General features: G+C 39.8%; 1 protein-coding gene across 3 annotated transcripts in view; it reads right to left on the bottom strand.

Annotated features, from left to right (window-relative positions):
* Positions 1 to 206: 206 nt before the first annotated feature.
* The window catches only part of ids (iduronate 2-sulfatase), a 39,930-nt gene continuing 16,664 nt past the window's right edge, over positions 207 to 23,472 (bottom strand). For 2 of the 3 annotated variants that reach the window (XM_049585836.1, XM_049585835.1), the window contains exons 4-13: positions 23,322 to 23,410; positions 19,237 to 19,437; positions 9,671 to 9,841; positions 9,439 to 9,565; positions 8,687 to 8,857; positions 8,188 to 8,294; positions 3,640 to 3,756; positions 3,049 to 3,159; positions 2,717 to 2,842; positions 207 to 2,624 (exon numbers count right to left, since the gene is read on the bottom strand). In XM_049585836.1, the coding sequence (XP_049441793.1) occupies positions 2,544 to 2,624; positions 2,717 to 2,842; positions 3,049 to 3,159; positions 3,640 to 3,756; positions 8,188 to 8,294; positions 8,687 to 8,857; positions 9,439 to 9,565; positions 9,671 to 9,841; positions 19,237 to 19,437; positions 23,322 to 23,410 (1,301 nt within the window). In that variant the 3' untranslated portion in view covers positions 207 to 2,543. Of the gene's footprint in view, positions 2,625 to 2,716; positions 2,843 to 3,048; positions 3,371 to 3,639; positions 3,757 to 8,187; positions 8,295 to 8,686; positions 8,858 to 9,438; positions 9,566 to 9,670; positions 9,842 to 19,236; positions 19,438 to 23,321; positions 23,411 to 23,472 lie in introns of those variants that run through there. The other variant, XR_007450070.1, reaches the window with a different exon arrangement.

The following is a 23,472-nucleotide window of genomic DNA, read 5'->3' on the forward strand; positions in this document are numbered from 1 at the left end:
TGGGTGAGCACAAAATGCATCACAACAGAGTGGTGGAGTGTGTGTGTGTGTGTGTGTGTGTGGACAGGCTGTGAAGCGTGCTCTGTTTCTGCAGGACAAACACAGGAATACAGACACAAACACACTGGAGGAGGTTGTGATAAAGTTACAAAAAAACAGTCAACTTTTGCAGCAAAAATATTCTATTTATTATTTTTTAACAAACTTATTGAATCAGACATAAATATATTAACAGCATGTCCTTGCCAAGCTTGAGATTTGAATTATTTCTGCAGCATTTATTTTTTATTTTCCCTTCAGAAAACTGGAGCTCAGGCTCGAAGCTGCTCTGACGCAACCTAACTCAAGGATAAGCTCATTTTTCCATTGTTATTAAGTGTCTGTAAGGACAGTTTATATTACTGCTTATGCCCATTGTTAGAGGAACCACCTGCAAAACACTTAAAGCACTAAACTGAGGTCACCAGGGGAAGAAATACAACAAAAATGAGCTAATTCAATTCCATCTTAAGAATTTGCCTGACATATGATAGAGCCACATTGATTACATGATTCATCTGCATCCCATTAACATGAAGCCAGTGCAGCCTACAATAAAAGTTGACAGACCGAATCCCCTCCATTCATTGTTGGACCTGAAATTCAAGCTGAAATTGCTTTCTTCTAAATTGCCACAGCGCAAAATGCTCATGCATTGGAACAGCAGTAAAATGTAGCTCCAGTCTGTTTCATTTGCATTGAATTATTATGGGTGGCTTTTACTCACTTCATTTTGGGTCCACAAATTGATCTGAACTGACTGTTTACAAGGAGGGAGGCAAATAGCTGCAAGTGACATCAAGTGCAAATAGAAATGTCATATTGTTTAACACTACAGTACAAAACTGTGAGAGCCCCTTTTAGCTGTTTTACTTCAAAGCGAAGAGACGACACCTGAGGCTGACTGGATGATCAATAGAACACTGACGAGCTCTTGCTCCAAAAAAGAGAAACTGGTGTCGCTATTAATCAAAAGGGCTAATTCTTCAGGTTCCCTCAATATTCCTCCAGATGAAAAGACTAAGCAGATAACGGCTTGTAAAATGTGATGTAATCATTTTCATGGAGAAGGCAGTACTGTCATAGCCAATCACAAGTGTCCGTCACAATCAGAGTTCATGCTGACAGCGGAGTTTCCTAAATTAAGGTTCACTTGTTGAGCTGTTCAGACATCTGTGCAGGGTAATTTAGACATGTTAAAGGGACAGTTCACCTCAAAATCAAAAATACATATTCTTCCTCTTACTGTGGTGCTGTTTTTCCAGTCTTAATTGTTTTGGTGTGAGTTGCCAAGTTGTTGGAAATATCTGCCTCCTCTCTAATATAATGGAACTAGATGGCACTCAGCTTGTGGTGCTCAAAGTACCTGGCAAATACATGTGAAAAAACTCAATAGCAATGTCTCTTTCCAGAAATTATTACCTGGTTACTAAAGATAATCCACAGACCTTCTTGTGAGCAATTTAATGTATAACTTCTTTCTGTCTACCAAACTACGTCCACCAACTGTATCACCCCGCACAAGGAGGCGTGAATCTTTTGCAGCTCATCTAGCACCACTGAGCCACCTAAAATTATGTTTACATCTCACACTGTCATGTGCACAAGCCTCTCATCCATGAGTAGATTCACGCTTCCTTCTGCGGGGTGATACAGTTGGTGTATGTAGTTTGGTAGATAGAAAATATTTCATGAATTTTACATGAAACTGCTCACATCAAGGTCTGTGGATTATCGTGCATAACCAGGTCATGCTTTCTGGCAAAAGACATTGCTGTTGAGTCTTTCTTTCTATTTTTTTTATGCTTTGAGCACCACAAGTCAAGTGCTACCTAGTTCTATTATAGTGGAGCGAAAGCAGACATCTCTATGGCCGATATCTCCAACAATCAATTCCGATTGATGAAGAGCACTATAGGTGACAGAAAAAATACTTGGTTTTGATGTTGGGGTGAACCGACCCAGATGGTATTGATCTCCTCATCCAACTCTCCGAAAGAAAGGCAACAAGTCTATTTCTCAAAATGTCAACAACTCTATTAATAATCTGAACTCTGTCTACTGGCTGCTAAAATTGGAGTCATGCAAAATTAGAATTACACCTTCTTTTCACAGGTGAATCAAGTTTTCACAGACATCAAGGAAAACACTGGAAGCTGAGTTTAGCAGCAGCAAGACAAACCAATCAGAAGTTTCTGCACACATATGGATGTTTCTCTGAGCAAAACAAACTTCTGAAAAGAAACAGCGTAAGTGCTTTGTTATTCACTTTGCTCATGTGTTGAACCCAAATGTGCCTGCCAATGAGTTCTTAACAAGGAACATTAGCCTGAAGAACTGAGCCTGAAAGATTAATAGTGATGGCACATAACACTAAATCAAGTCTGCATTATATTAAAAGAAACATTCAAGGTATTCTCCCTTTCTAGATAAAGTTTTTCATCCATCCATCATCCCTTTGTACTTGTCTCCATCCGTCCATCTGTTGTGTGTTATTCTCGTCATCACGCCTTCCTTCTACTCGTTTTCATCCCTGCTGAGAGGTAGAGGAGCTGCAGCCTCATTTTCATCTGCAGACTCACAGTCTGGACGGCAAACAAGTCAGAAAACAAGTCAGTAAATGAATAAATAAATGAGGGGAAATTGGGTGTATCTCTAAAATTAAATTCAAACTTACAAGAGGCAGGCTGGGTAACTTTCTCATCATCACGCTGTGCTCAGAGTCACTGAAGAGGTTCTTATCCTGACCTGGGTCAGTTGCTAACATGTACAACTCTCCAGCATGGACATCTGAGACATTCACCTAGAAGGAGAGGCAGATGGATGATAGATAAATATAATCTGTTACTGTCGCGGAAAGTGTCTCCAACATATTGTGCCAGACAAGATGGATGAATCCATCATAAATATAACTCCTCAGCCTGAACCCCATACACTCACACAAAGGAGAATAAAAGTAAAACATTAGAGAGATGATTTTCATGCTGTGCAGGTATGTGATACACCAACCTGAAATGTTTTGGGGTTGAATCCCAGCCAGAGAGTGTATCTATAGTCCCAGGAGCGTAGAGAGTAACCCATGATCCTTATGTCATTAAGGTCAGGGAGGTCAGAGTTCTCCTAAAATAAGAACATTGAACTGTAAAAGCATCTCGTAGAAAACTTTCTGCAGTACTGTTGAATCTACAGCTGCCAACTCATCCTGCGAGCCGGGCCGATGAGCTGATGTCAGGCTGCCAAACTGTTCCGTACAGAGATTAACCTACAGCAGGTGCAGCACTCATCTGGATAATATGTTAATTCAAAGATCCTGCGCTCGTTGCTGGCAGCTCTAGTACAAGCAAGCACATAATGCAGAGGGGTCAAAGTACGACAGCGTAACAACAGGCATTCAACATGACTTCAGTTTTCATGACCTTCACTAATTTCGACATTTTATATTCACCAACAAAATCCATTCATTAAAAGTAACAGTGTGACATATTAATCAAAAGAATATGCCTGCTTTCTGCGCGATAGGAAATAATAATGATTTAACCTTTAGACAGCACATGAAAGCTATTTAATTTGCTTTTCTAAACACTCCGTCTCGTCTCGTACCTGTGGTGTCTCAGCAGGTCGAGGGTACTGGCTGAAGGCTATGTCTTCCTCATCCACTCCTCTTTCTCTGTGTCGGAAGGTGTAGGCCAGGTTGTCTCCTTCTGTACACAACTCCTCCTGAAAGCAAGAAAACAGACCTTAGAAAAAAGGATATAAATGTCAGAGTCTGTTATATCACATTCATGTCAGGCCTGTTTATGGAGTGTTTACTTCTTGCTTCATTTTGTTTGCCAATGTTAATACAAGGCCATTTGAACACATTGTACAAAAAGGAGTCTGAAGGTCCCAGTTCTGTTCTTGTGCTCCAGTTTGTAGAAAAATGACATGAAAACATGGACTCAACTAAAGACTAATTAGTTAAGTCCATGTTCCATGTCATTACAAAAGTTCAACAAGCTCAAAGTTACAGAGATTGAATTACATTTTGAGCTTGATTTTGAATCCCACTTGTTTCTAAAATAAATACCAGGAAGTTCCTTTCTTAAATGAGCTGATTTAATTCTATTTATGTTGATATTAGACTTCATTGAGATTTTAGTTGAAATGACAGTAATGGTGGCTTTGCAGTCACACTGTCAGCAAATTGATGATATTTATGTAATATTTTTCACTTAATGGAACATATTTAGCTGTCAGAAATTCCTGATATTTCCGCCTCAGAAATGTAAGTCAGAGACTGATATTTCAGTCTGGACCAAAGTGGTGGAACTACCAAAGCTGTATTTTCTATCAGACACTTTCGGTTTAGTACCCTTAGAACCAGTGCGTAACCCATACAGACATGTACCCACCCCTAAGCGCCTGCTCTATCCACTTAGCCACAGATGCCTATCAATGGGTTTTTTTAAAAGGTTTTTGGTTAGATGCCTGAAATAAGGTCAGTGGTTAACACAAGATTAAGGGATTTTCACTTTTTCTTCTACAACATAAAATGCCAATCAAAATCCCACTCCTGAACTTTGAAGCCTCTATGTGTTTTAAAAAAGGTGGTTGCTAACAAGTGGCTAAATGATACTACAGAATGTCATCACGCTGAGCCACGACAAACACAGATTTACAGTCTTGATATAGTGGTGGTTCATGTGACCGTAGTGTTCTTCAGTACGTCGTGATTTTGGCAAGTGGGACATGTTCCTGAATCATCATCCCACACTGCATTCCTAGACCAACATCGCAACCAACCAATAACATCTGTGACATCATCAGTGTGCTACTCCTGCGCTTCTTTCAAAATTATTTTGTGCTTCTTTGGAGTTAAGTTTTCAAAATTGAAGTTATTGCAGTTAAACAAAATCGTCTACACTGTACAAAATTCCTGTAAGCTACTGCTGGGTTAGCTAGTAAGCTTGATAATTAGGCAGGCTATACTAACAAGCAAACTTGCCAATAGGCTAGGTGCTAACAAAGATTAAGGATATAACTTTTCAGTAGCTCATACCTGCGATCACCACCATGTTCACAGCACTACCTAGGTATCAAGCTAGCTCAAGTCCACTTGTTATCTTAGCCTACCTACTTAGCAGGCTAACTCGCTAACCTTGCAAAAGCTCATAAGGATTTTGTTCATTTGCACTAATTTTAATTTGGAAAACTTAGTTCAGCTCTGAAGAAGCACAGGAATTTTGAAAGAAGCGTAGGAGCAGCACACTGATGATGTCACAGGGCTGTTATCGATTGATTGTAATGCTGGTCCAGGAACGCAGTGTGGGATGCTGATCCAGGAGCATGTTCTACGTGGCAAAAATCATGTTGCGTTCATAGTTTGTTTATAGCCTAGCGGGAGCTTTTTACTTTTGGAATTGCATTTAGGCTTTAATAAACATGAAAGTGGTGTTCAACTGACCTATGGCTAAGTCCTGCCCTCAAACGCAATGAGCCAGTCACAGTGCGTATAGCCATTCCCATACACTCGGACATTCTCTGCCTGGACGTTCATTGAAATGCATTACAGAAAGTCAGTTTTGTTCGGTTTTATGAGCTTTTTCGGAGATTTGAGGTTTAAAAATGGTCAAACAGTGTGTATGGGGTACATGCAACTCCGACACAAGGTATCCTGAGAGGCTGGGTGATGAGGTGTATATTTTACACTTTAAACCACATCTCAACCGAGAAAAGTGTCTCCTTTGGATAAAGTTGTGTGGTAACGTTAGACCACAACATCAACTCAACGTGAATAAGATTAACAAGATGTCTACATCTGTTTTAAGGTAAGTCAACATCGTGTTTGAGGCAACATATTGTCACTTTGCTGGAAAGAAATATAAAGTTATCTTTAACATCTCTAGCTAACGTTAGCTAAAGTTAGCCTAACATTAGCTCCTAGCTGCGTTGTTCATCATGTCACCTTGTTTGCTGGGAGTTCATTAGCCTGTTTTGTTCTAGTTTTGTACTTTGGTGATCGTACATCATTGTTAGCTGTTGTCCAAAGGGCTCTAGTTAAGCTAACGTTAACTTCTGGAGCTTAGTTTCATTAACTTATCTGTAATCGCAGAGATAACAAAGGTTGGCAAATGTTATGCTGAATGATTCAGTGTAAATACTGTAGCACCAAACTAACGGAGAGACACTCTTGGTAAAGATGGTGAAAAGGCCGTTATCCTTTTCTCATATTCTGAGCCAAAAACCTTAACTTCAGTGGCACTTTAACTTGTTGTCTTTGATGGTGATGGCAATGAGATGGGGTTCACAAGTGTACACTGTGACCTGTAAATTTTGGCGTGTAATTTAAGCTTTTCATCGACCTTCTCAACAATAAAATGATTAATATATCCCTCCAATGTGTAGTTTAGGCCCTTTTGGTTACTTCTCAATGACATCTGATAGTTATGTCTTCAAAAATCATCAATTACCTCCTGCGAAATGCCGTGTACTGTGACACCTGCCATAGCGCCGGTCACTGAATGTTGATAGTTTGTCCGAGTGAGTGGAGGGGGGCGTGGCTTAGCCATAGGTCAATTGTGAAGATTATCTTGATGAACAAAATGTGTAAGTATCATAAATGCTTGCCTGCCACAGAGCTTGTTTTCTGCAATAATCCAAAATGCCACCAGCATTGCTAATAAAAGTGCAACACAGTAAACTCTGCCACCGTGGTCAAGAAAAAAATTAAGTTTTAATTATAATCAAAGCCTTATCTATGTCAGCTCTGCCTCTAGGAGGATAAAGCTGCTGCTCAGTCAAAACAGTAACAGAAGATGGACTCTGCTGACATTGTGAAGAAGCACGGAATTATAGGAGTTTTTGTCTTTGTTAAACAACCAACATTGCAAATAAAAATGTATCTGACGTGACTCAGGCAGAAATCATGTTACTGAACGTAAAAATGTACTATGTTTTATTCACATTACTTTCATTTGTGATACGCCATTTTATTTAAATGAAATAACAGCAAGTAACATTAGCTGACATAATGTTAACTCACTTACAGCGGTACAACATACAGCGACTGTAGCTAATGTGATGTGGCGAATTAATTTGTGAGGTGGCCCAGCTCTGATCTGTGGTCAAAACAGTCAAACTAAAAATACTTTGAGCCTGTTGAACACTGTTGTAATGTTATTATCTTACCGTATGCATTAGCTTGGTGGATGGCATGAGCCACTCATCATAATAGCATATCATAGATATCAAAATGTGTCAATAAATAAGGTTTCTACTGGATTACTGTTGGAAAAATATTAAAAGTCGTAGCTATATTTTTGCAGTAGCTTGCTGGTCGTTTAACTACATTCATAATTGCATCATGATTCAAGTAGTTTAAATACTTTTTTGTCCATTTTTTGTGTAGTTAACCTCTGAAACTACAAACAAGTTTTGGCCATAAAATGAATGAAATGATATTTTTTAATTCTTATTTTACCATTAGTCCTCTACTGAAATCGATCACCGTTTGACCAGCCCCGCCCCCTCTATCTTTCATCCTGAATGCTGTGAAGGTGTGCAGGCAATACTTTCATCAGGCAGACTTCTGTTAGCCTAAACCTGAATTCCCTACCTATCACTTAGTCAGAGGTAATGATTTATTTATTTATTGGGTTTAAGTCTGACCTGTGAACAAGTGGGCATTTTTTGCAATAAACTCAACTGAGTAGCATTTTATACTGCATAGATAGATAGATAGATATTACAAATGAGTTTGAACTACTCTTTCAAGGTAACTTAAGTTAACAGAACTAGATTTCTTCCTTGAGTAGCTTTGCTGTAGTTCAGCTTCTTCCTGTGTAAGGTAATAGGTATCTTGCAAAGCTATACTTTCAAAGTAGCTTCCCCAACACCGAGTTAGAGCAACTAGAGGGTGTAATGGTTATTTGACACCACTGACAAGTGACCAAATGAAATGCACCATTTCTTGAATAAAATTACAATTGAACATTGTTGGAAACATCTGGGATAATGTAAGAACCAAACTCATCAAAACATATAACAAAGGTTAGATCATTTGTAGAGATTTTAATGCGGAAGTGTTACATATTATAACTTTAAATGCATGGCTTAAATAAGTGACAAATACTAGATTTAATGAATGCATTCACTGTCACCCATTCATACCTGGAAAGAAATGTCAGGACAAGGTTTTGGTGCTCGGAGGCCAGCCACGTAGGACACAGTAGGGAAAACATCCACCAGCTCCACCATGTTCCTTATAACTTTGTCATCTGGGAGAGAGAGGGGTCAGCCAATTAGAGAAAGTCTTACACAGCCACTGACAGCAATTAGTCAAGATATCCACTAAAATTTACTAGACAACCCGCTCTTAAATTTCATCATCATTGCACCATTTGCATTTGAAGTGAAAACTGTCCGAGGCAAAATATCAAAGTGTATCCCTGTCTAAATACTGTTGGGAGCTCTCCATGTATATCAAAGACTTCATTAAAGTCAAGTTGGCAGAATAAAACATGTTTTAACACATTTTTTAATGAGGATTTAGGACCAAAGATATTAAATCAAACTTGAGTTCCCTTTTGTGACTTGAAGATGCTTTTGAATAATAAATGGACTGAACAGGTTAATCAATAGTAATTTGTTGTCAGTGACTGGGCCTTACTCTTAAAGATGAGCTCTGACTGGGTGAGGGCATCAATAAAAGGAAAGGTAGACTCTCCCAGCCTATGACGGCGAGTGGTGACCCCAGGAATGTAGAAGATAAGTGGGACACGTGTTGACACATCAAAATTAGAATATTTAGCCCATTCGCCATGTTCTCCTAACGACCAACCTGCAACAAAAGGCAGAAAGAGAGATTATGAGGGATGTTAGTTCAAAAAGGCTGAGGCAGATGGAAGATATAAACAGAGCTAAAACTATAATTCTATGGCATAAAAATAACATTTTGGAGACAGACTCCCAGCCATCCTATATTTGAAAATGATGCCATTAGATTGGGTTTTACTAGGTATATATCAAATAGTCATGGAAAGGATCCACTCCAGCATCCTCCACTGAAAGAGACATTAAAAGAAATTGATTTTCCAAGTCACAAAGTTTTTCTAAGGAAGTAGTGCAAGAAAGAGCTGGATTTTTAGAATATAGCAAACATGTGGAAGGAAGTATTGGTACAATATGGTGTTACAACACTGCCATCTGGTGGTGAAAGACAAACTTGCCACATGTCTGCAATATTTACTTAAGAAAAACATAAAAACAGTCTACTTCCACAGTGTGCATTGAGAGCCTGACAACTGACATAACAAGTTATTAATTTCACCAAATATTACCAAAAATGAACAACTTTGTCAGTGTTTTGACTAGAAATCAAACTCTGGTATAGTCAGCCATTCCAAGTTCATGTCTCCTCACCATGATCTGAAGTGAACACCACCATTGTGCTCTCAGCCAGCCCCAGCTCATCAAGGGTACTGAGCAGCCGTCCAACCTGAGCATCCATGTAAGATACAGCAGCGTAATAGTGCTGACGGATACGCAGCTGGAAGACATGAGGCAGAACACTAATAGTGTTTGTTTCAATGAGTAGCAACATGGGAACCAACTTATAAATGGTTTCAAAGTGTTGACAGCAGCTAGTTCATACCTGAAAGTCTTTAGGAATTGGTCCATAGGGAAAGCTAATGTTGAGCTTTTGGACATCATCTCTCCTCCTTACGTCCGTCCAGGGGTTGTAGGCCACAGGTGGTAGAAGTGTAGGGACATTGGGATCAGGGGCCAGAGTCATTTGGTCTATGGGATATAGACTCAGGTATTCCTGTAGTGTATAACCAACAGGTTTCCAAAGTGTGCTAAATAAAATCAGGTACACATACTATACGATATAAGTAAACAGTGGATTTGCATTATGACAGCCAACTATTCCCTCCACAAAAGGAGGTAGCCTAATGTGTTGGGTTTGGGTTGTTTGTTTGTCTGTCTTCCATCAAGATTATGGAAAAACTGCTGGTCTGATTTTCATGCAACGTGGTGAAAAGATGTAGCATCCCAGTTGATACTGGATGTAAATATGACATCAGAAGATGTTGGACTCTTACGGCAAACAGATGTTAAATTTTAGCTGGGATAAAAATCAGGTTGATGATATGTTAAAAGTCTAACAACATTAGAATTTCATGTCGTGTGGATGCCAAATTTTGGACATTTGGCAGACATTGGATTTTGTCCTCCATACTTTAGGACTAAATGTTGTTGTACTAGTACAGATGATGTTGGCATGAGACGTTAAGTAGATGTTGGATTTTGGTTACTTAACATCACAACTTAAACTCAACAAAATATCAGCATCATGTGTTGTCAGTATTCTACCTCAACCCGATGTTATTATTGGACATCCAGACATTGAGTTTTGGTAACCTGACACAACCTAAATTCAATCAAATATCAACGTCTAACGACCTTAGTGGCCTGTTGGGATGGGCCAAGGATGAACCCATTACATTTTGGAGTGGGTCCGAATCAATTATTTTTCATTTTTGTTAGCACTGCAAGATGGGGCATTTGCCCTTGGTGTTGGTCTGTGTTCTCCAAGTGCCCTTCTAGTTGTACTGCTTTTCCAAACTAAGGAACAATGCAAAAAATTCCTTCTTCTAGCAGCCTAAAGATTTGGAAAATGTGCCTATGCTTTTACTATGTCACGCCTCCACTACTGTGATGCCATGTTCACTGAAAACAAAAAGGTGATGGAGCTTTTGCCGTTGTTGCTCTTTAACTCTGAAACAGCCTACTGCCCAAGGTCAAACCAGTCACACCTGCGGAAAGCATCAAAAATAAGTTTGTTTACCTGCATTTCCCCATCATAACTCGTGGTTATTACATTGAAAGTACAAAATTACTTACTATTTAAATGAAAAATATATATATATAATTTTAAAGTATAAGTATTTATGGTATTGCTTTAAAACACGGTTTGAAGAAGAGGGAATGTAGGAATCCCATGTTATTATCTTATTATTACAGAGGATGGCTTCTAAAATGTAGTTGTCATTACAGTAGAACAACTCTGATATTATTTCATTAATATTGTGAAATCACTTACATTACTTTATATTAAAGGGTTGGTTCGGATTTTTTTTAAGTGGGGTTGTATGAGGTACTTATCCGTAGTCAGTGTATTACACCCAGCTGATGGCAGTCAACATGCCTGATGGCAGTCAACACGCCCCCAGTTTGGAGAAGCAGATAGGAGTACCGCCACAGTACCTAAGCAATGTATAGCAATGTGTAGCTACGCACAGGAGTTGCTGGACTACTGCTGCCTTGCTCAGTCAATTAGTTTGTGTTATTGTGTGACTTTGGTGTTTTAAAGAGTTCGTTTGGAATCACCAAAGTCACAATTAATCTATTGAGACAGTGGTAGACCAGCAACTTCCATTTTCTGTGATGTAAAATTAGTATCTATGTCAAAGGACTTTGGTGGTTTTGAAGAAAGCAGGATCGACATTACAGCTTGAGTTTGGCATCAGAAAGGGCTTTTTGACAACAAAGTAAAGCAGTGAAAATATTGTAAATATAGCATACACAGTAACAGGCAACAGATAACATGTTTTCCTAAATATATCATTATGAAAATAATGTGGGTTGCACAGGGTAGTGGCCACAGTAAAATCAGACTATCAGCGTTTACATAGGTTACTTAGTGGCTTTGCAATCTTTGCAATAAGCTTCTGCCACCGGTGCCGAAATTTCACGGAAAAAATCTGCTTTACGGCAGGAAACACATCATGTATTGCAAAATTGGTCGGTCAGCCAATCAGGGACTGGAGTTGGTCCTTATGAGGAGCTGGGCATGAGATAGTTGAGTCACGAGCACAATGGCAGACAACAAAGTTTGGAGACAAGTGAAAAACGGCCTAGCGAAAGAAAACAAGCTCCTCTGTCTGAGGAGGCAAAGAAGAGCACAAAGGAGAGCGATAAAAGAAGAGGAAAAACAAGAGTAAACCTCAGTCAGGCGTTCAAGAGATGAAGGGAGCTCCGTGACCAAAGAGGCTTCAAAACCGGTGTCCAGCTAGCTTTCTTTCTAATGGATCAGTAAGTAACACGGCTAAATGTTAGCTAGACCAGAGAGGACTGTACTGTACTGGCTGCTAGTTAATTCCTCGCTGGCCAGCATCGCAAATCGCCGCAACCAGGGACCGGGTAGCGAGTGTTGGTCAGCTGACATCCTCGTTGCCATTCTACGGCAGCCCTCTGACAGTGATACCCCCCTCCCTTCCTTCTGTTCTCTTCTCACGGAGGCAGCTATCGACGGACATTGCCCAGCTAAGTGAACACTGGACTTTGTTTCCCATTCAATTTGAGCTCCAACCGGCCGCATCCTTTCCATACGGTACGGTTTATTCTAGAATCGGGACTGTTTACATGCATATTGGTATAATTCCACTGTGTCTACTGTTGTTTGTACCGATACTGTACATATTGGTATAATTTACTGTGAGCTGTTTATACTGGTACTGTACATTCTAGAATAATTATTTGCATTACTATTTGTTTTTTCTTCCGATAAATCTGATCATTTTTGCTTGGCCTCTTTACTCATTTATTTAGTACAGTGCCCATACACCTTCTCATTCTACATATACATAGAGGTATACTGGTGGCTTTACAGCCTACATTTTATTGATTATCTCTGATCCCCACAGTCAATTTTATCGTTGTGACAGTGCGACGCAACACCACTGACATTAGGTGGCGTCAAGCTAAAAAAAACAACAAAGCCTATCTGTTGCCTCTTTAAGGTAATATTGATTTTTCAGGTGGCTAAATGATCTTTTACTGATGCCCCCGACAACAGCTGTACATTGCTTAGCTTCTGCGACAGTACTCCTGCCTGCTACCCAAACTGAATGCTGGCTGACCGCCACCTACTATAGGTAATACACTAGCTACAGATAAAAACCTAATACAACTTCACTTCAAAAACAACAAACTAACCCTTAATGTTAATGACTGGTATAACTTCTAATTACCAAGAGGTAACATGAATCAGCACCAACCTAGTGCTCTTTTTTGAGATACATTACAAACATTGTGATGATTGCTAATGTGCAGTATACAAAAATCCTTATGACCATCAATATGTGGGAAGTTACAGATTTGTCAAAGGAAACAGACTCCTCTCACTCTTGAGTATTCCAGGTGTTCCCATGTCTTTAGCTTCACTGACTTTAATCATTCCAGAAACGGTCGAGTTTGCATCGGTTTTTAATCTGGCTGAGATGGCTGTGTGTGTCTCGGCAATATGGGGTAAATCACATGTAGCATACATTACATGCTGACAGACAGAGCTGGCTTGACCTTTTCTCCTTTTTTCCCCCCAATCTTTCAACTTTCACTTTGTGGGAAAACCTCTGTGGCATGCTGACATTCGTCTCCATTCAGTCTGTCTCGGCTCTCATTGAACTTCCACTTCATCATGCTCTCTTCCTCCTTCATGCTGAATTGCGTCCCCCATATATCTAGATCAGTTCTAATCAAATTCACTTCACATACAGTATGTATCTCTCATTCTAGTTTTCAGAGGTTCCTTTTCTTCATTCTATTTTCTGGTTTTTACACATGTAGCCCCACATCAAAACTTATTTTGCTTCTTAAAAACACTGCAATTCTAAAAAATAAAAAATGCAATAGTTATCTACTGGCTCATATGGCATTGACTTCTCTGTGAACTTGTTGTTTGTGTTTGTTCCCAAAGTCAATGGGGGACTGGAGACTAAGTGAGTTGGATACTGCATCCCAGTGAGTGAATGACTGACTTCATGAATGAGCATTGCAGAAATTCCACCAGAAGAATAGCTGCATCCAGATAAGTACAGCCAAACAGAGTTATGGTGTTTGCAGACTTGTGGTGGTGAATCCATGGGTTTGCGATAGAGCTAGACTGGCAGGTCAGCAGATATCAGCTAAATGTCAAAGATATGGTTATGGTAATCTAGAAACAGTGTGTCAGTTCCATAATTCATCCACAAGACAGTGACAGGTTTTTTGTAAAATGTCCGGCTAAACACATATTCATTAAAAAAATAATCATAACTTAAGGAAACGTTAATGAAGATGTTTGAGTGTGTTACGTGCTTAAAGAAAAAAAAGAATACCTGAGAAACAACGTCAGATTTTTCTAATTCCAATATCAACATCAGTATCAGCTTCAAAATTCCAGTAGTGTCTGGCTGTATAGTCCACAACTCGGTTCACAAGCGTGCTTCACAGCATTACCAAGTATTGTAGCTCCCATAAGATGTTCATGACCACTGGTGCTAGTCAACAGCTTTAGTTTATCCAGCCAGTGTCAGAGTCTGTTACACATACCAGCAAACCAGCATGTTAACACATCTATGAGGCAGATGTGCCTTTTGTCATTTATAAAAAGATAAATCACTTTTCTATAATACATCAATGATATTTCAATGGAATAAATTACTTATTGACTTATTTATACTTCAAAAACAGCATCAATGAGTGATTAACATAGGGGGGATCAAAATAAAATAAATAAATCAAATAAGAATCAACCAGCCACCCTCCTCCCCTGACAGTCCCTTCATAAGTAAAGAACAGTCCCTAAAGTGCGGTGAGGTTTGTGGGCCGTGAACGGCTCGTTTCTCCTCTGACACGTCACATACCTGTGTTCAGCTGGCTTGGCTGTTCAGGTACTTCTGGGCAGTCGTGACGCCAGGAAGAGGATATTATTGGAGCCGGCTTATCCGTCGCCGGTAAGCCGATGGCCGCCGTATTTGACAGGAATACATCACTGTCTGTGTCTGTGACCCCGTTCAACCCACAATCGGTGGGATTCGCCTTTCGTTTCTGCTGGTGGTTGAAATCTGTAGGCTGCTCGCACAGCGTTCTGAATGATTTAACCCTATTTTGCTCACTTAAAACTATTTTTAGTCGCAAATGCGAGTGCCGTGACGGACGGATCACCACACTGCTGACATTTTACTCTGCGCATCACGGCACGCTGTTTGATTGCGTTATCAAAACACGCCGCTATTATTCGGCCTTGCTTTTAACTTATTCCACCAAATACCAAATGTGTGTTTTTTTTGCAATATTCAGCCGAATATATTCGGTGCATTCCTAACAGGTACACAACTCGCAGCATTCACAGACACTCACTTGTATTAATCCAGACACATTTTCCCCACATATACAACATGCTAACGTTATTAGCACAAACCCATGGCATTTTACGTTGTATTGATTAGCCTAGTGGCCTGCGATCTTTTCCTCTTCTCATAAAGCCAGGGACATCAGCAACATTTAACAAAGGTAAAGGCACACAGTTTGGCTCCATTACAACTCGCAACATTCACCGACAAAACAACTGTCATACTAATCACGTTTTCCAAACAAATACAAAATGCTAATATTATTTGCGCCAGCCTATGGCTTTTTACATTGTATAAATTAGCCTAGCGACGAGCGGAGATTACCTCTTCTCATATGAAACATGGATAAATCCCCAAGTATAAATCCCTGAAGGATAAATCACACACAAGACTTAAAATGCTATTTTAGTGGAGGCTTTACTGTAAAATAAAATAAATATATAAATCACAATTTATAGTTTCTTATCTGTGAAATAAGAGTAAATAAAAGCTTTGTCTCCACTGAGGGAAACGGTTTCAGTATTACAGAAACAGACAGGAGGTCTGCGTCAGTTAGGTTTTTTGTACGCGCAAAGTTTGTTGTCACACGTAATACAGGGGTGAAAGTAGCCCACCTGGGGCCTGTATCACGAAGCGAGATCAACCTTTCCTGGGTTGCCCAGACCTATCCTGGGTTGACTAACCCTAACAATGGCAATCAGGATAATTGGTATCACGACGCTGGATATCAACTCTGAGCGTCACTGTCACTGAGCGTCCTCACAGAGCGCCGCATGTGAGGAAACAAAAGTATTTCTCATGTGAGGATCAGAGATGAACTCTACTAAAATATGAGGAGGAGAAAAGCAACATTAGAGAAAAGGCCAACACCGTGGCAGCTGCAGGAGGAGGAAACATGCGTGGCAACGCATAACGGGATGAATAATGTTTAGTTTTAGTTTAGATTAGTTTATTTGCGCATAATGTTAAAAACAAACAGTATAACATTTACAAGATTAAAAAAAGAAAAGTGCCGGAGAGGTTAGAAGCCACTAAAAGCTTATCAAAGAAATTCCCCTGTCAAAACATCAATGAAATCACATAATAGAGAAGAAAAAAAACGGGTCAGGAAAGAAGAAATAGAGGAGGATAGAGGGAAAAATCAAGACAACACAAGGTAGCAAATAAAATGATGTGTAGGTTAAATGACTCATCACTGGTTCAAGTAGCTACAGTACCTGTACCTGTACATCTGACACTGATCACACCCTTGAATCCCATGAAATCAATGCTGCGCAGATGAATTGCGTGTATTACAATTATCGTCTAACATCATTGCGTCTGATAAATTGGTCTTCTTTGTCATAACGTTATATAGCCTATGCTACAATAAAGCTTAAAGCTGACGCCACAATTAAATCATAAACACCAAATTGATAGTCTGAATAAAATCATCCTGATATTGAGCTGTGTTAGAAATTAACAGCTGCGCAAAAATATACCTAGTCTCCCTCTTTAAAAAACAAAAAGGAAAATCCCTCAAACACCATGAAGTGTAGACATGATAGGCTACTTTCCACATTTCCAGCAGCAAAGCTGTCAGTTAGGCCCATTATCTTTAACAGGGATCATTTCCTTTAACAAAAGAAAATGTTGGCACTAATATATTAAGTGTCCGCAAATGATCAGTTTCTTTCTTATGAAGGGGTGGGATGAAAGTTCAACTTCTTTCCACTCCTTTTTGAACAATCTTTTCATTGTCTGTTGTTGCTGCTTTCTTTTCTTTTTAATGTTCAAAATAAACTTTCAAATCAAAATCAGTCAAATTAATTAAACTTCCCGTCATGACTGGGCTGCATTTCTGTCAGCGAGTCATTTTTTTCCAAATAGCTGATTGGCCAGTGGGTGGTGCTTTTTATAGGATCAGATTCAACCCTGAGCTTACCCTGCTCCAGAGTAAGTTACCATGGTGATCTACCCCGATAAGAACTGAACCGGCTTCGTGAGACCGAAAACCCAGGGTTAACCCTGAAGTTACCTCGCTAAGACATTAATCCTGCTTCGTGATACAGGCCCCTGAGAGGCCAAGGCTATTTATACTGGGGTGCAAATAGTCACTCCGGAAAAGATTTCACATGAATACATTCAAATGTGTGAATGGGTAAAAATGTTTTGATCAAATGAATTCAAATGTTTAAATGTGTAAAAAAAAATATCTGAACAAATAGATGTAATTTTTGAATCCATGAGATCTGTATTTGTGTATGACATTTTGTGAACAAATAAAAAAAATAATTACAAATATTTTTCCAATGTGTAAGTGCATGAAGAAAATTTGAACAAAGGTTTGCAGTTATAAATCAAATGTTTGTTCGCATATTTTAATGTATTCATACAAAATGTTTTCTCACATTCATATATGGCGATACACAGGTACAATACTTAAACTTATTTTGTTTCAGCAGAAGTGGTTTATTACAGGAGAGCTCAAATTAATTCAATTATCATATATATACATATATACATAATTCTTATGTAACTTTTTACCATTATTAATCTCTTTTTTTGCCAATGGTTGCACAGGTTGTCATATAAAAAATTACATACTTCCCCCGTCTTTCTCGGTGGCCTACAACAGCCTTTGGACTCACCTCTTTGCAGGGCTCTGGTCTGCGACCAAAATGGTCGCATATGCAACCATTTTTTGTGAGTGCGCAAGTTAAAATTTCATGTGGTCGCACTCAGGCAAGTGCATGATGCAGTCTGAAGTCTCTAAGGTCTGAAGTCTGAAGTCTCTAAGACTGACAGCGAGCTCATAACTGGGTCTAACGTGGGTGAAATGCACATCAGCAGGTCCACCATACATTCATCAGGTGTATGAAATATCAGTATCATCACAGCTTTGCATTTTTATAAACAATGATTATCTGCTCATCCAGCTTGTCACGTATGTCATGATGTGTGTTTTATACACAGAGCTGACAAAATAGTAGTGGGAGGCCTCTTACAGTATGTGTCTGACAGACCAATTGGATCTAAGATTGCTGAGTCTGCATATTATGGGATGTTTCAGGCGACAAGGTTAAGCGGCGAGTAAAATATAGCAGCCACATGTTCGTCACACAGTAATGTGTCACACAGTATTATTTTGTGTAAAGCAAACACTAAAGTTACATCCAGTAACAGACAGCTGAACATTACCAGTGAAAACACTGTGTGTTTTGCAACTCAAGTGTAGAGGATTGTGATGCTTATTACAACTTTAGTAATATCTGCTGCCTTGCGTCAGACACAAAGCACTGCTCACTCACCGGAGCAGCTGCTCTAGTCTCTTGGCCCCTCTGTGGCACGGCAGCCTTCAGTGTTAACAGGCTATTTACTTATGTGTAACCTGCCAGTGGAGAAGTAAGAGAAGTGGAGCCCAGTATCCCAGGGAAATCAAAGGTTGTCATGTTATGTGTTCCTGAGTGCTTTCCCCTCTTCAGCTCTGCTACAAGTGCAGCAGTAGCTAACATTAGCAAGCTAACTAGCTAATTCTTGTCACATTTGTGGTCTGATAAACAGTTAATCCATCAAATTCAGTGCCCCATGTCATAAAATCAGCATTGAAGTGTGAAATATATTGTGATATCGTGGTTTGAGCAGGCTAATGGTAACTAATGTTAGCTTGCTTGCTAACACAAACAAATTGCTATCTAGCTAACGTAGCAAAATACTGTCTTGAGTGATTAATGTCATTTAATTAATCCAGACTCCAGGCTTGATCTGGCTGGCAAATTGGCTGTCTTGCCATTTGCAAAAATAATGTCAGTGGATGTTAATGTAAGATGACTAGTTTGCCAAAGTACTTCCCCTGCTAATGTCACACTCATAATGTAATTTGCAAACAGTAAGCAACTGTAGTATGGAGCCAGTGGTCCATATAAAATATCCACCTTATTCCTAGCCCACATGACGCCTTGCATGAATTAAAGGTGTGACTTCCGATTTGTGATTTAACTAATTTTCTAACCATTAATGTACATTACATCTCAGAAGCAGGTGTTGATATTAACACACGTACCTGTGGTATCCTGAAGGGTATATGTGGTTTGTGAAAGCCCACAGCCAAGAAGAAAGGAACATCATTGTTGGCCCGACTCTTCAGTAACCTTACTGCCTCGTCTGTGCTCTCCAGGTCAGGGAGGGTTCCCCCAGGCTGCTCTGTGACGTTCACTGCACACAGTAAGTTGGCGTGGAGTTTACCATCCTCTCCTTTACACATCTGGAAACAAGGTTTTTATACAAATTGTTAAAAGTCACATTTGTGCACAGTTCCTGCTGAGATGTCATTTATTGTCAGTTGTCACATGAAGTTTAAATTGAGTTAACCCAGCTGTGTCTATTAAGATCTATTGAAATCTACATAATTCTTTGAGAACAACTTCAGTGCAAATTTTAGACAGAGCAATAACTTGAAAGTTAATCATCACTGTCTAGTACATTCACTACCACAGCATGCAGAAACAAAGATACTTCAAGCAAAAGTAGATATACATCCTTGCACTTGAAGGTAAAATTCAATATTTGTTGGCTTGGAGCCTATTTTCCCATGTTTTTGTATCTAAGTGACTAATGGGAAACAATTTTTTTAAACTATTGAGGGAGACTGCTCCAACCACAGCGGCAACACAGGTTGTAAAGTATTCCCTACAGCCAATAGTCTTCCGTCAATTTGCGTCCTCTAAAAGTACTTGTTTTTGCCACTGACAGGCTCAGATTATTATTAGAAGTGTCTGATGACATTTCGGAAAGGATCCTGCAGAGAAATTAAACGTCTTTCCATGCCTTTTGCTGCTCTGTTATTGTGACCAAGTATTGCTGAAGGAGAAGTCTCATTCCGAAATCTTGCGAGTGACTTGTGGCAGAAAATGACTTGTGGCAGAAAAAACAACAGTGCAAAGTGGAGAGTTAGAGAGGTGTGCCGGCAAGAGTTTGTTGTGTTGGAGAACAGAAAGTGTAAATTAGTGTTATCTAATGATTTTGAATATTTTTAAATATTTAGCTGATTTCAGCAATGTGGAAAGTAAAATTTCAGAACGAGACTTCTCCTTGAGTGAGACTTGGTTACACACACTAACAAAGACACCGCATCAGCAAAAGGTAAGGAAAACTGTTTTTGATTGTTGAATGGTGGGAAGATGAATCGAGACAACTTATGAGCGTGTCATTTCATTTCTTGACTTTGGATAAAGTGTTTTATGATGATAAAATTATTGTTTATTGAAATGGAATCTGGTGGGTTTGGTGATAGAGATTTCAGGGCTGTTTCTGCTAAAAACGAAAAGGATCTTTCTCATTAACAAAAGGGTCAACCTCTATGGGGTCCTTTCTGTAATGTTTTTAGACAATTATAATAACAATCTGAGCCTGCCAGGGGCAAAAACAAGCTCTTTTGGGTGACCTTAACTGACAATGCACAATTGCCTATATGATTAGGAAAAAATACCAAAGTTTCCCTTTACAGAGTAGCGCTAACTGACTTGTATTTCCACTGTTCTGATAATGAAAAGATGACAAACTGTATTGGTTTAAATAAAAGACAGTTGAATTGTTGCATGACAGTTCATCTGCCTGCCACGCTACTAAAGATCAGACCAGCTAGAAATACATCAGGCCTCAGATGTGTTCCAAGTCTTTTCAATGTAAGTTATTTCGTTATGTATGTATTCACATTTTATATGTCTTCTAATATTATTTGTGTTAATTTGTAAATAACACACGCACAGAAAATTAAATTTTAGTTCATGTTTGGTTTGGAACTCAGGGCTCTTGATCCAGAAAAGACAAACCTGGTGAAATTCATTGACAATTTCACGTTCGAAGGCTTGTCTTGCCTAGCCTTCGAGATGCTGGACAGGAGCCTTATGGACTTGGTGAAGCAGAGAAAGGCACCACTGTCTTTAAATGAAATCCGCCCCATCACACACCAGCTACATGTAGCTTCTAAAGCCCTGAAAGATGTCGGCATCATTCACACTGACCTGAAACCTGACAACGTCATGCTTGTCAACCATCAGGATCAGCCCCTCAGAGTGAAATTAACTGACTTTGGTTTGGCCCTTCCGGCCTCTGAAACACAGGTTGGGATGAGGTTGCAAGCCCCTGTGTACAGAGCTCCTGAGGTGACCTTGGGGCTCCCAATTACTGAAGCCATCGACATGTGGGGACTGGGATGTGTCCTCGCATACCTGTATTTTGGCTTCCAACTCTTCACCCTTCCCTCAGTATACAACATAATTCAAGCCATTTGCCATCTGTGCAGTCAGCCAGGAGACCACCGGCTGACTTCTGCGAAATTCACCAGACAGTTTTTACCAGAGAAAAGGGCTTAGCCAAACGAGGTTGGAAACTGATGACACAGGAGGAGTTCGAGGAGGCAAACGGTGTCGAGCCCGAAATGGGACCGTGGATTTTTGACTCTGTCAGAAATTTGGAAGAAGCAGTTGAGGGCCAGTCAGAGATAATGGACAATGTTGAGTACAGAGACAGGATGGCATTTGTGCACTTCCTGGAAGAGTTTCTCGATGTCGACGCTGAGACAAGAGTCACGCCAGAGGAGGCCCTACAACATTGTTTTGTTAAAATGGCTCATCTGGAAGAGGACATGGACACCAGCTCTTATGCAGACACTGCATTCGAGTTGATGACCATTTGCCCTCTGGATGATTCAGAGGAATGCCCTGCAAGCTGGAGATCTGAAGACACAGACGCAGATCCTCGAACTCCAATTGGCAGGAGTACCGTACAGATAGAGCCATTTGGCAGCGGCAGTACTGAAGCTTCGGTAAATATGAATTCTGTTTATGAGGATGAGGATCCACCACAAAACTTAATGATCCTCCAAGCCCAAATGATGCTCACCTACAGAGGGAGCCATTTTGGACTGTCAATACTGAAGATTCAGGAAGCATGAATTCTATTTATGAGGACAAGGGACTACCAGAGAACTATTTCTATTCTCTGAACCCCTATGACGATCGCCTTAAAGAGGATGAGGACCTGGGAGCAAATTACAATAATCAACCAGCTCACAGGAATCACTCACAAAGAGAGCCATTTGAGGGTTTCAGCAATGGGAGAGAGCCATACACATCACACTACTGTGATGGAAAGACGCACATTCCTATTTGCTTTCGACTTCCTACCTCATACAACTCTTCAGGTGGTGGTGGAGCTTAGCTGGTGCTGGCTCAGCCAATAGAGCTGCAGTCAACGCTAAGATTATCCTGCAGCTACCATCACACCTGTAACACCTGATCGGGACGATCAGCCATGATAGAGCCGGCGGGTTTCTTTTGCCGAATGAAAGTGGAAGTGATTTCCCTCTTCAGACAGCAAAAGGAATAATCTACATTTATTCTAGAGTTTGGATGTTCTCCCTGTGCCTCATGGGTTTGCCCCGGGTGCTCCGGTTTCCTCCCACAATCCAAAAATATGCAGGTGAGGTTAATTGGCAATTCAATCAGATTTATTTTCTTTGTTAATCAATAGGTTACTGTGTTAAATAAAATATCAAAATAAAATATAAATATATGATTTGGGGTTTTTTTTTGAGAATTTAGGAGAAATAAACGCCTGCAAAGTCTCTTATGAAGCAAGACCAGTAAGAGTGCGCTTCTTTGCTTCTGAAGCTCTGCAGCAGGTTGATATCATTTGTAACTTGAGCACAGTAGTAGGGTGTAACATGAACACCACCCAAAGCACTTCAACAATGTCCAGGGCCATGTGTTCTCAACAGGAAAATAATGACTTAACCTGAAGGTTGTGCCTGTGTTTTAGTGTGAACATTAAAAAGAACTTTCAGCTGATTTTCAGACGCCCTGTGCTTGATCATATTTGGCAACATAAAATAATGATTTGGTACAGCGAACGATAATGCTAGTTTGCTAACTAGCTAATTTGCGGTCGTCATTTCCGGTAAATGCACAACGGCCGTGTTTGGTTTGAGACAACACTACCCTGTCGAAAATCGCTATGGCAAATTATACCATTTCATTCAGTGGTCCCCATTTTGTATGGCAGAGGGGTGAGGAGTCGTCTGTCATTACTCCGAGCAACAACTGTTAACATTGTATGTGTGTGAGAGATACTTTTCCCAATTCAGACCTTTTGTTTTTCAAATCTAAATGAAGCTGGGTGGTAGGCAGGGATGGACCAGCTGTAGGGGTAGTCATCACTGTGATTAGAGGCAATACCTAAAGAAAAAACAACACAACCATTATAACTGCTATACAACTGGATAAAGAAAAAAATCCCA

This window comes from Epinephelus fuscoguttatus, linkage group LG9 (genome assembly GCF_011397635.1).
Source record: "Epinephelus fuscoguttatus linkage group LG9, E.fuscoguttatus.final_Chr_v1".
NCBI lineage: Eukaryota > Metazoa > Chordata > Actinopteri > Perciformes > Serranidae > Epinephelus > Epinephelus fuscoguttatus.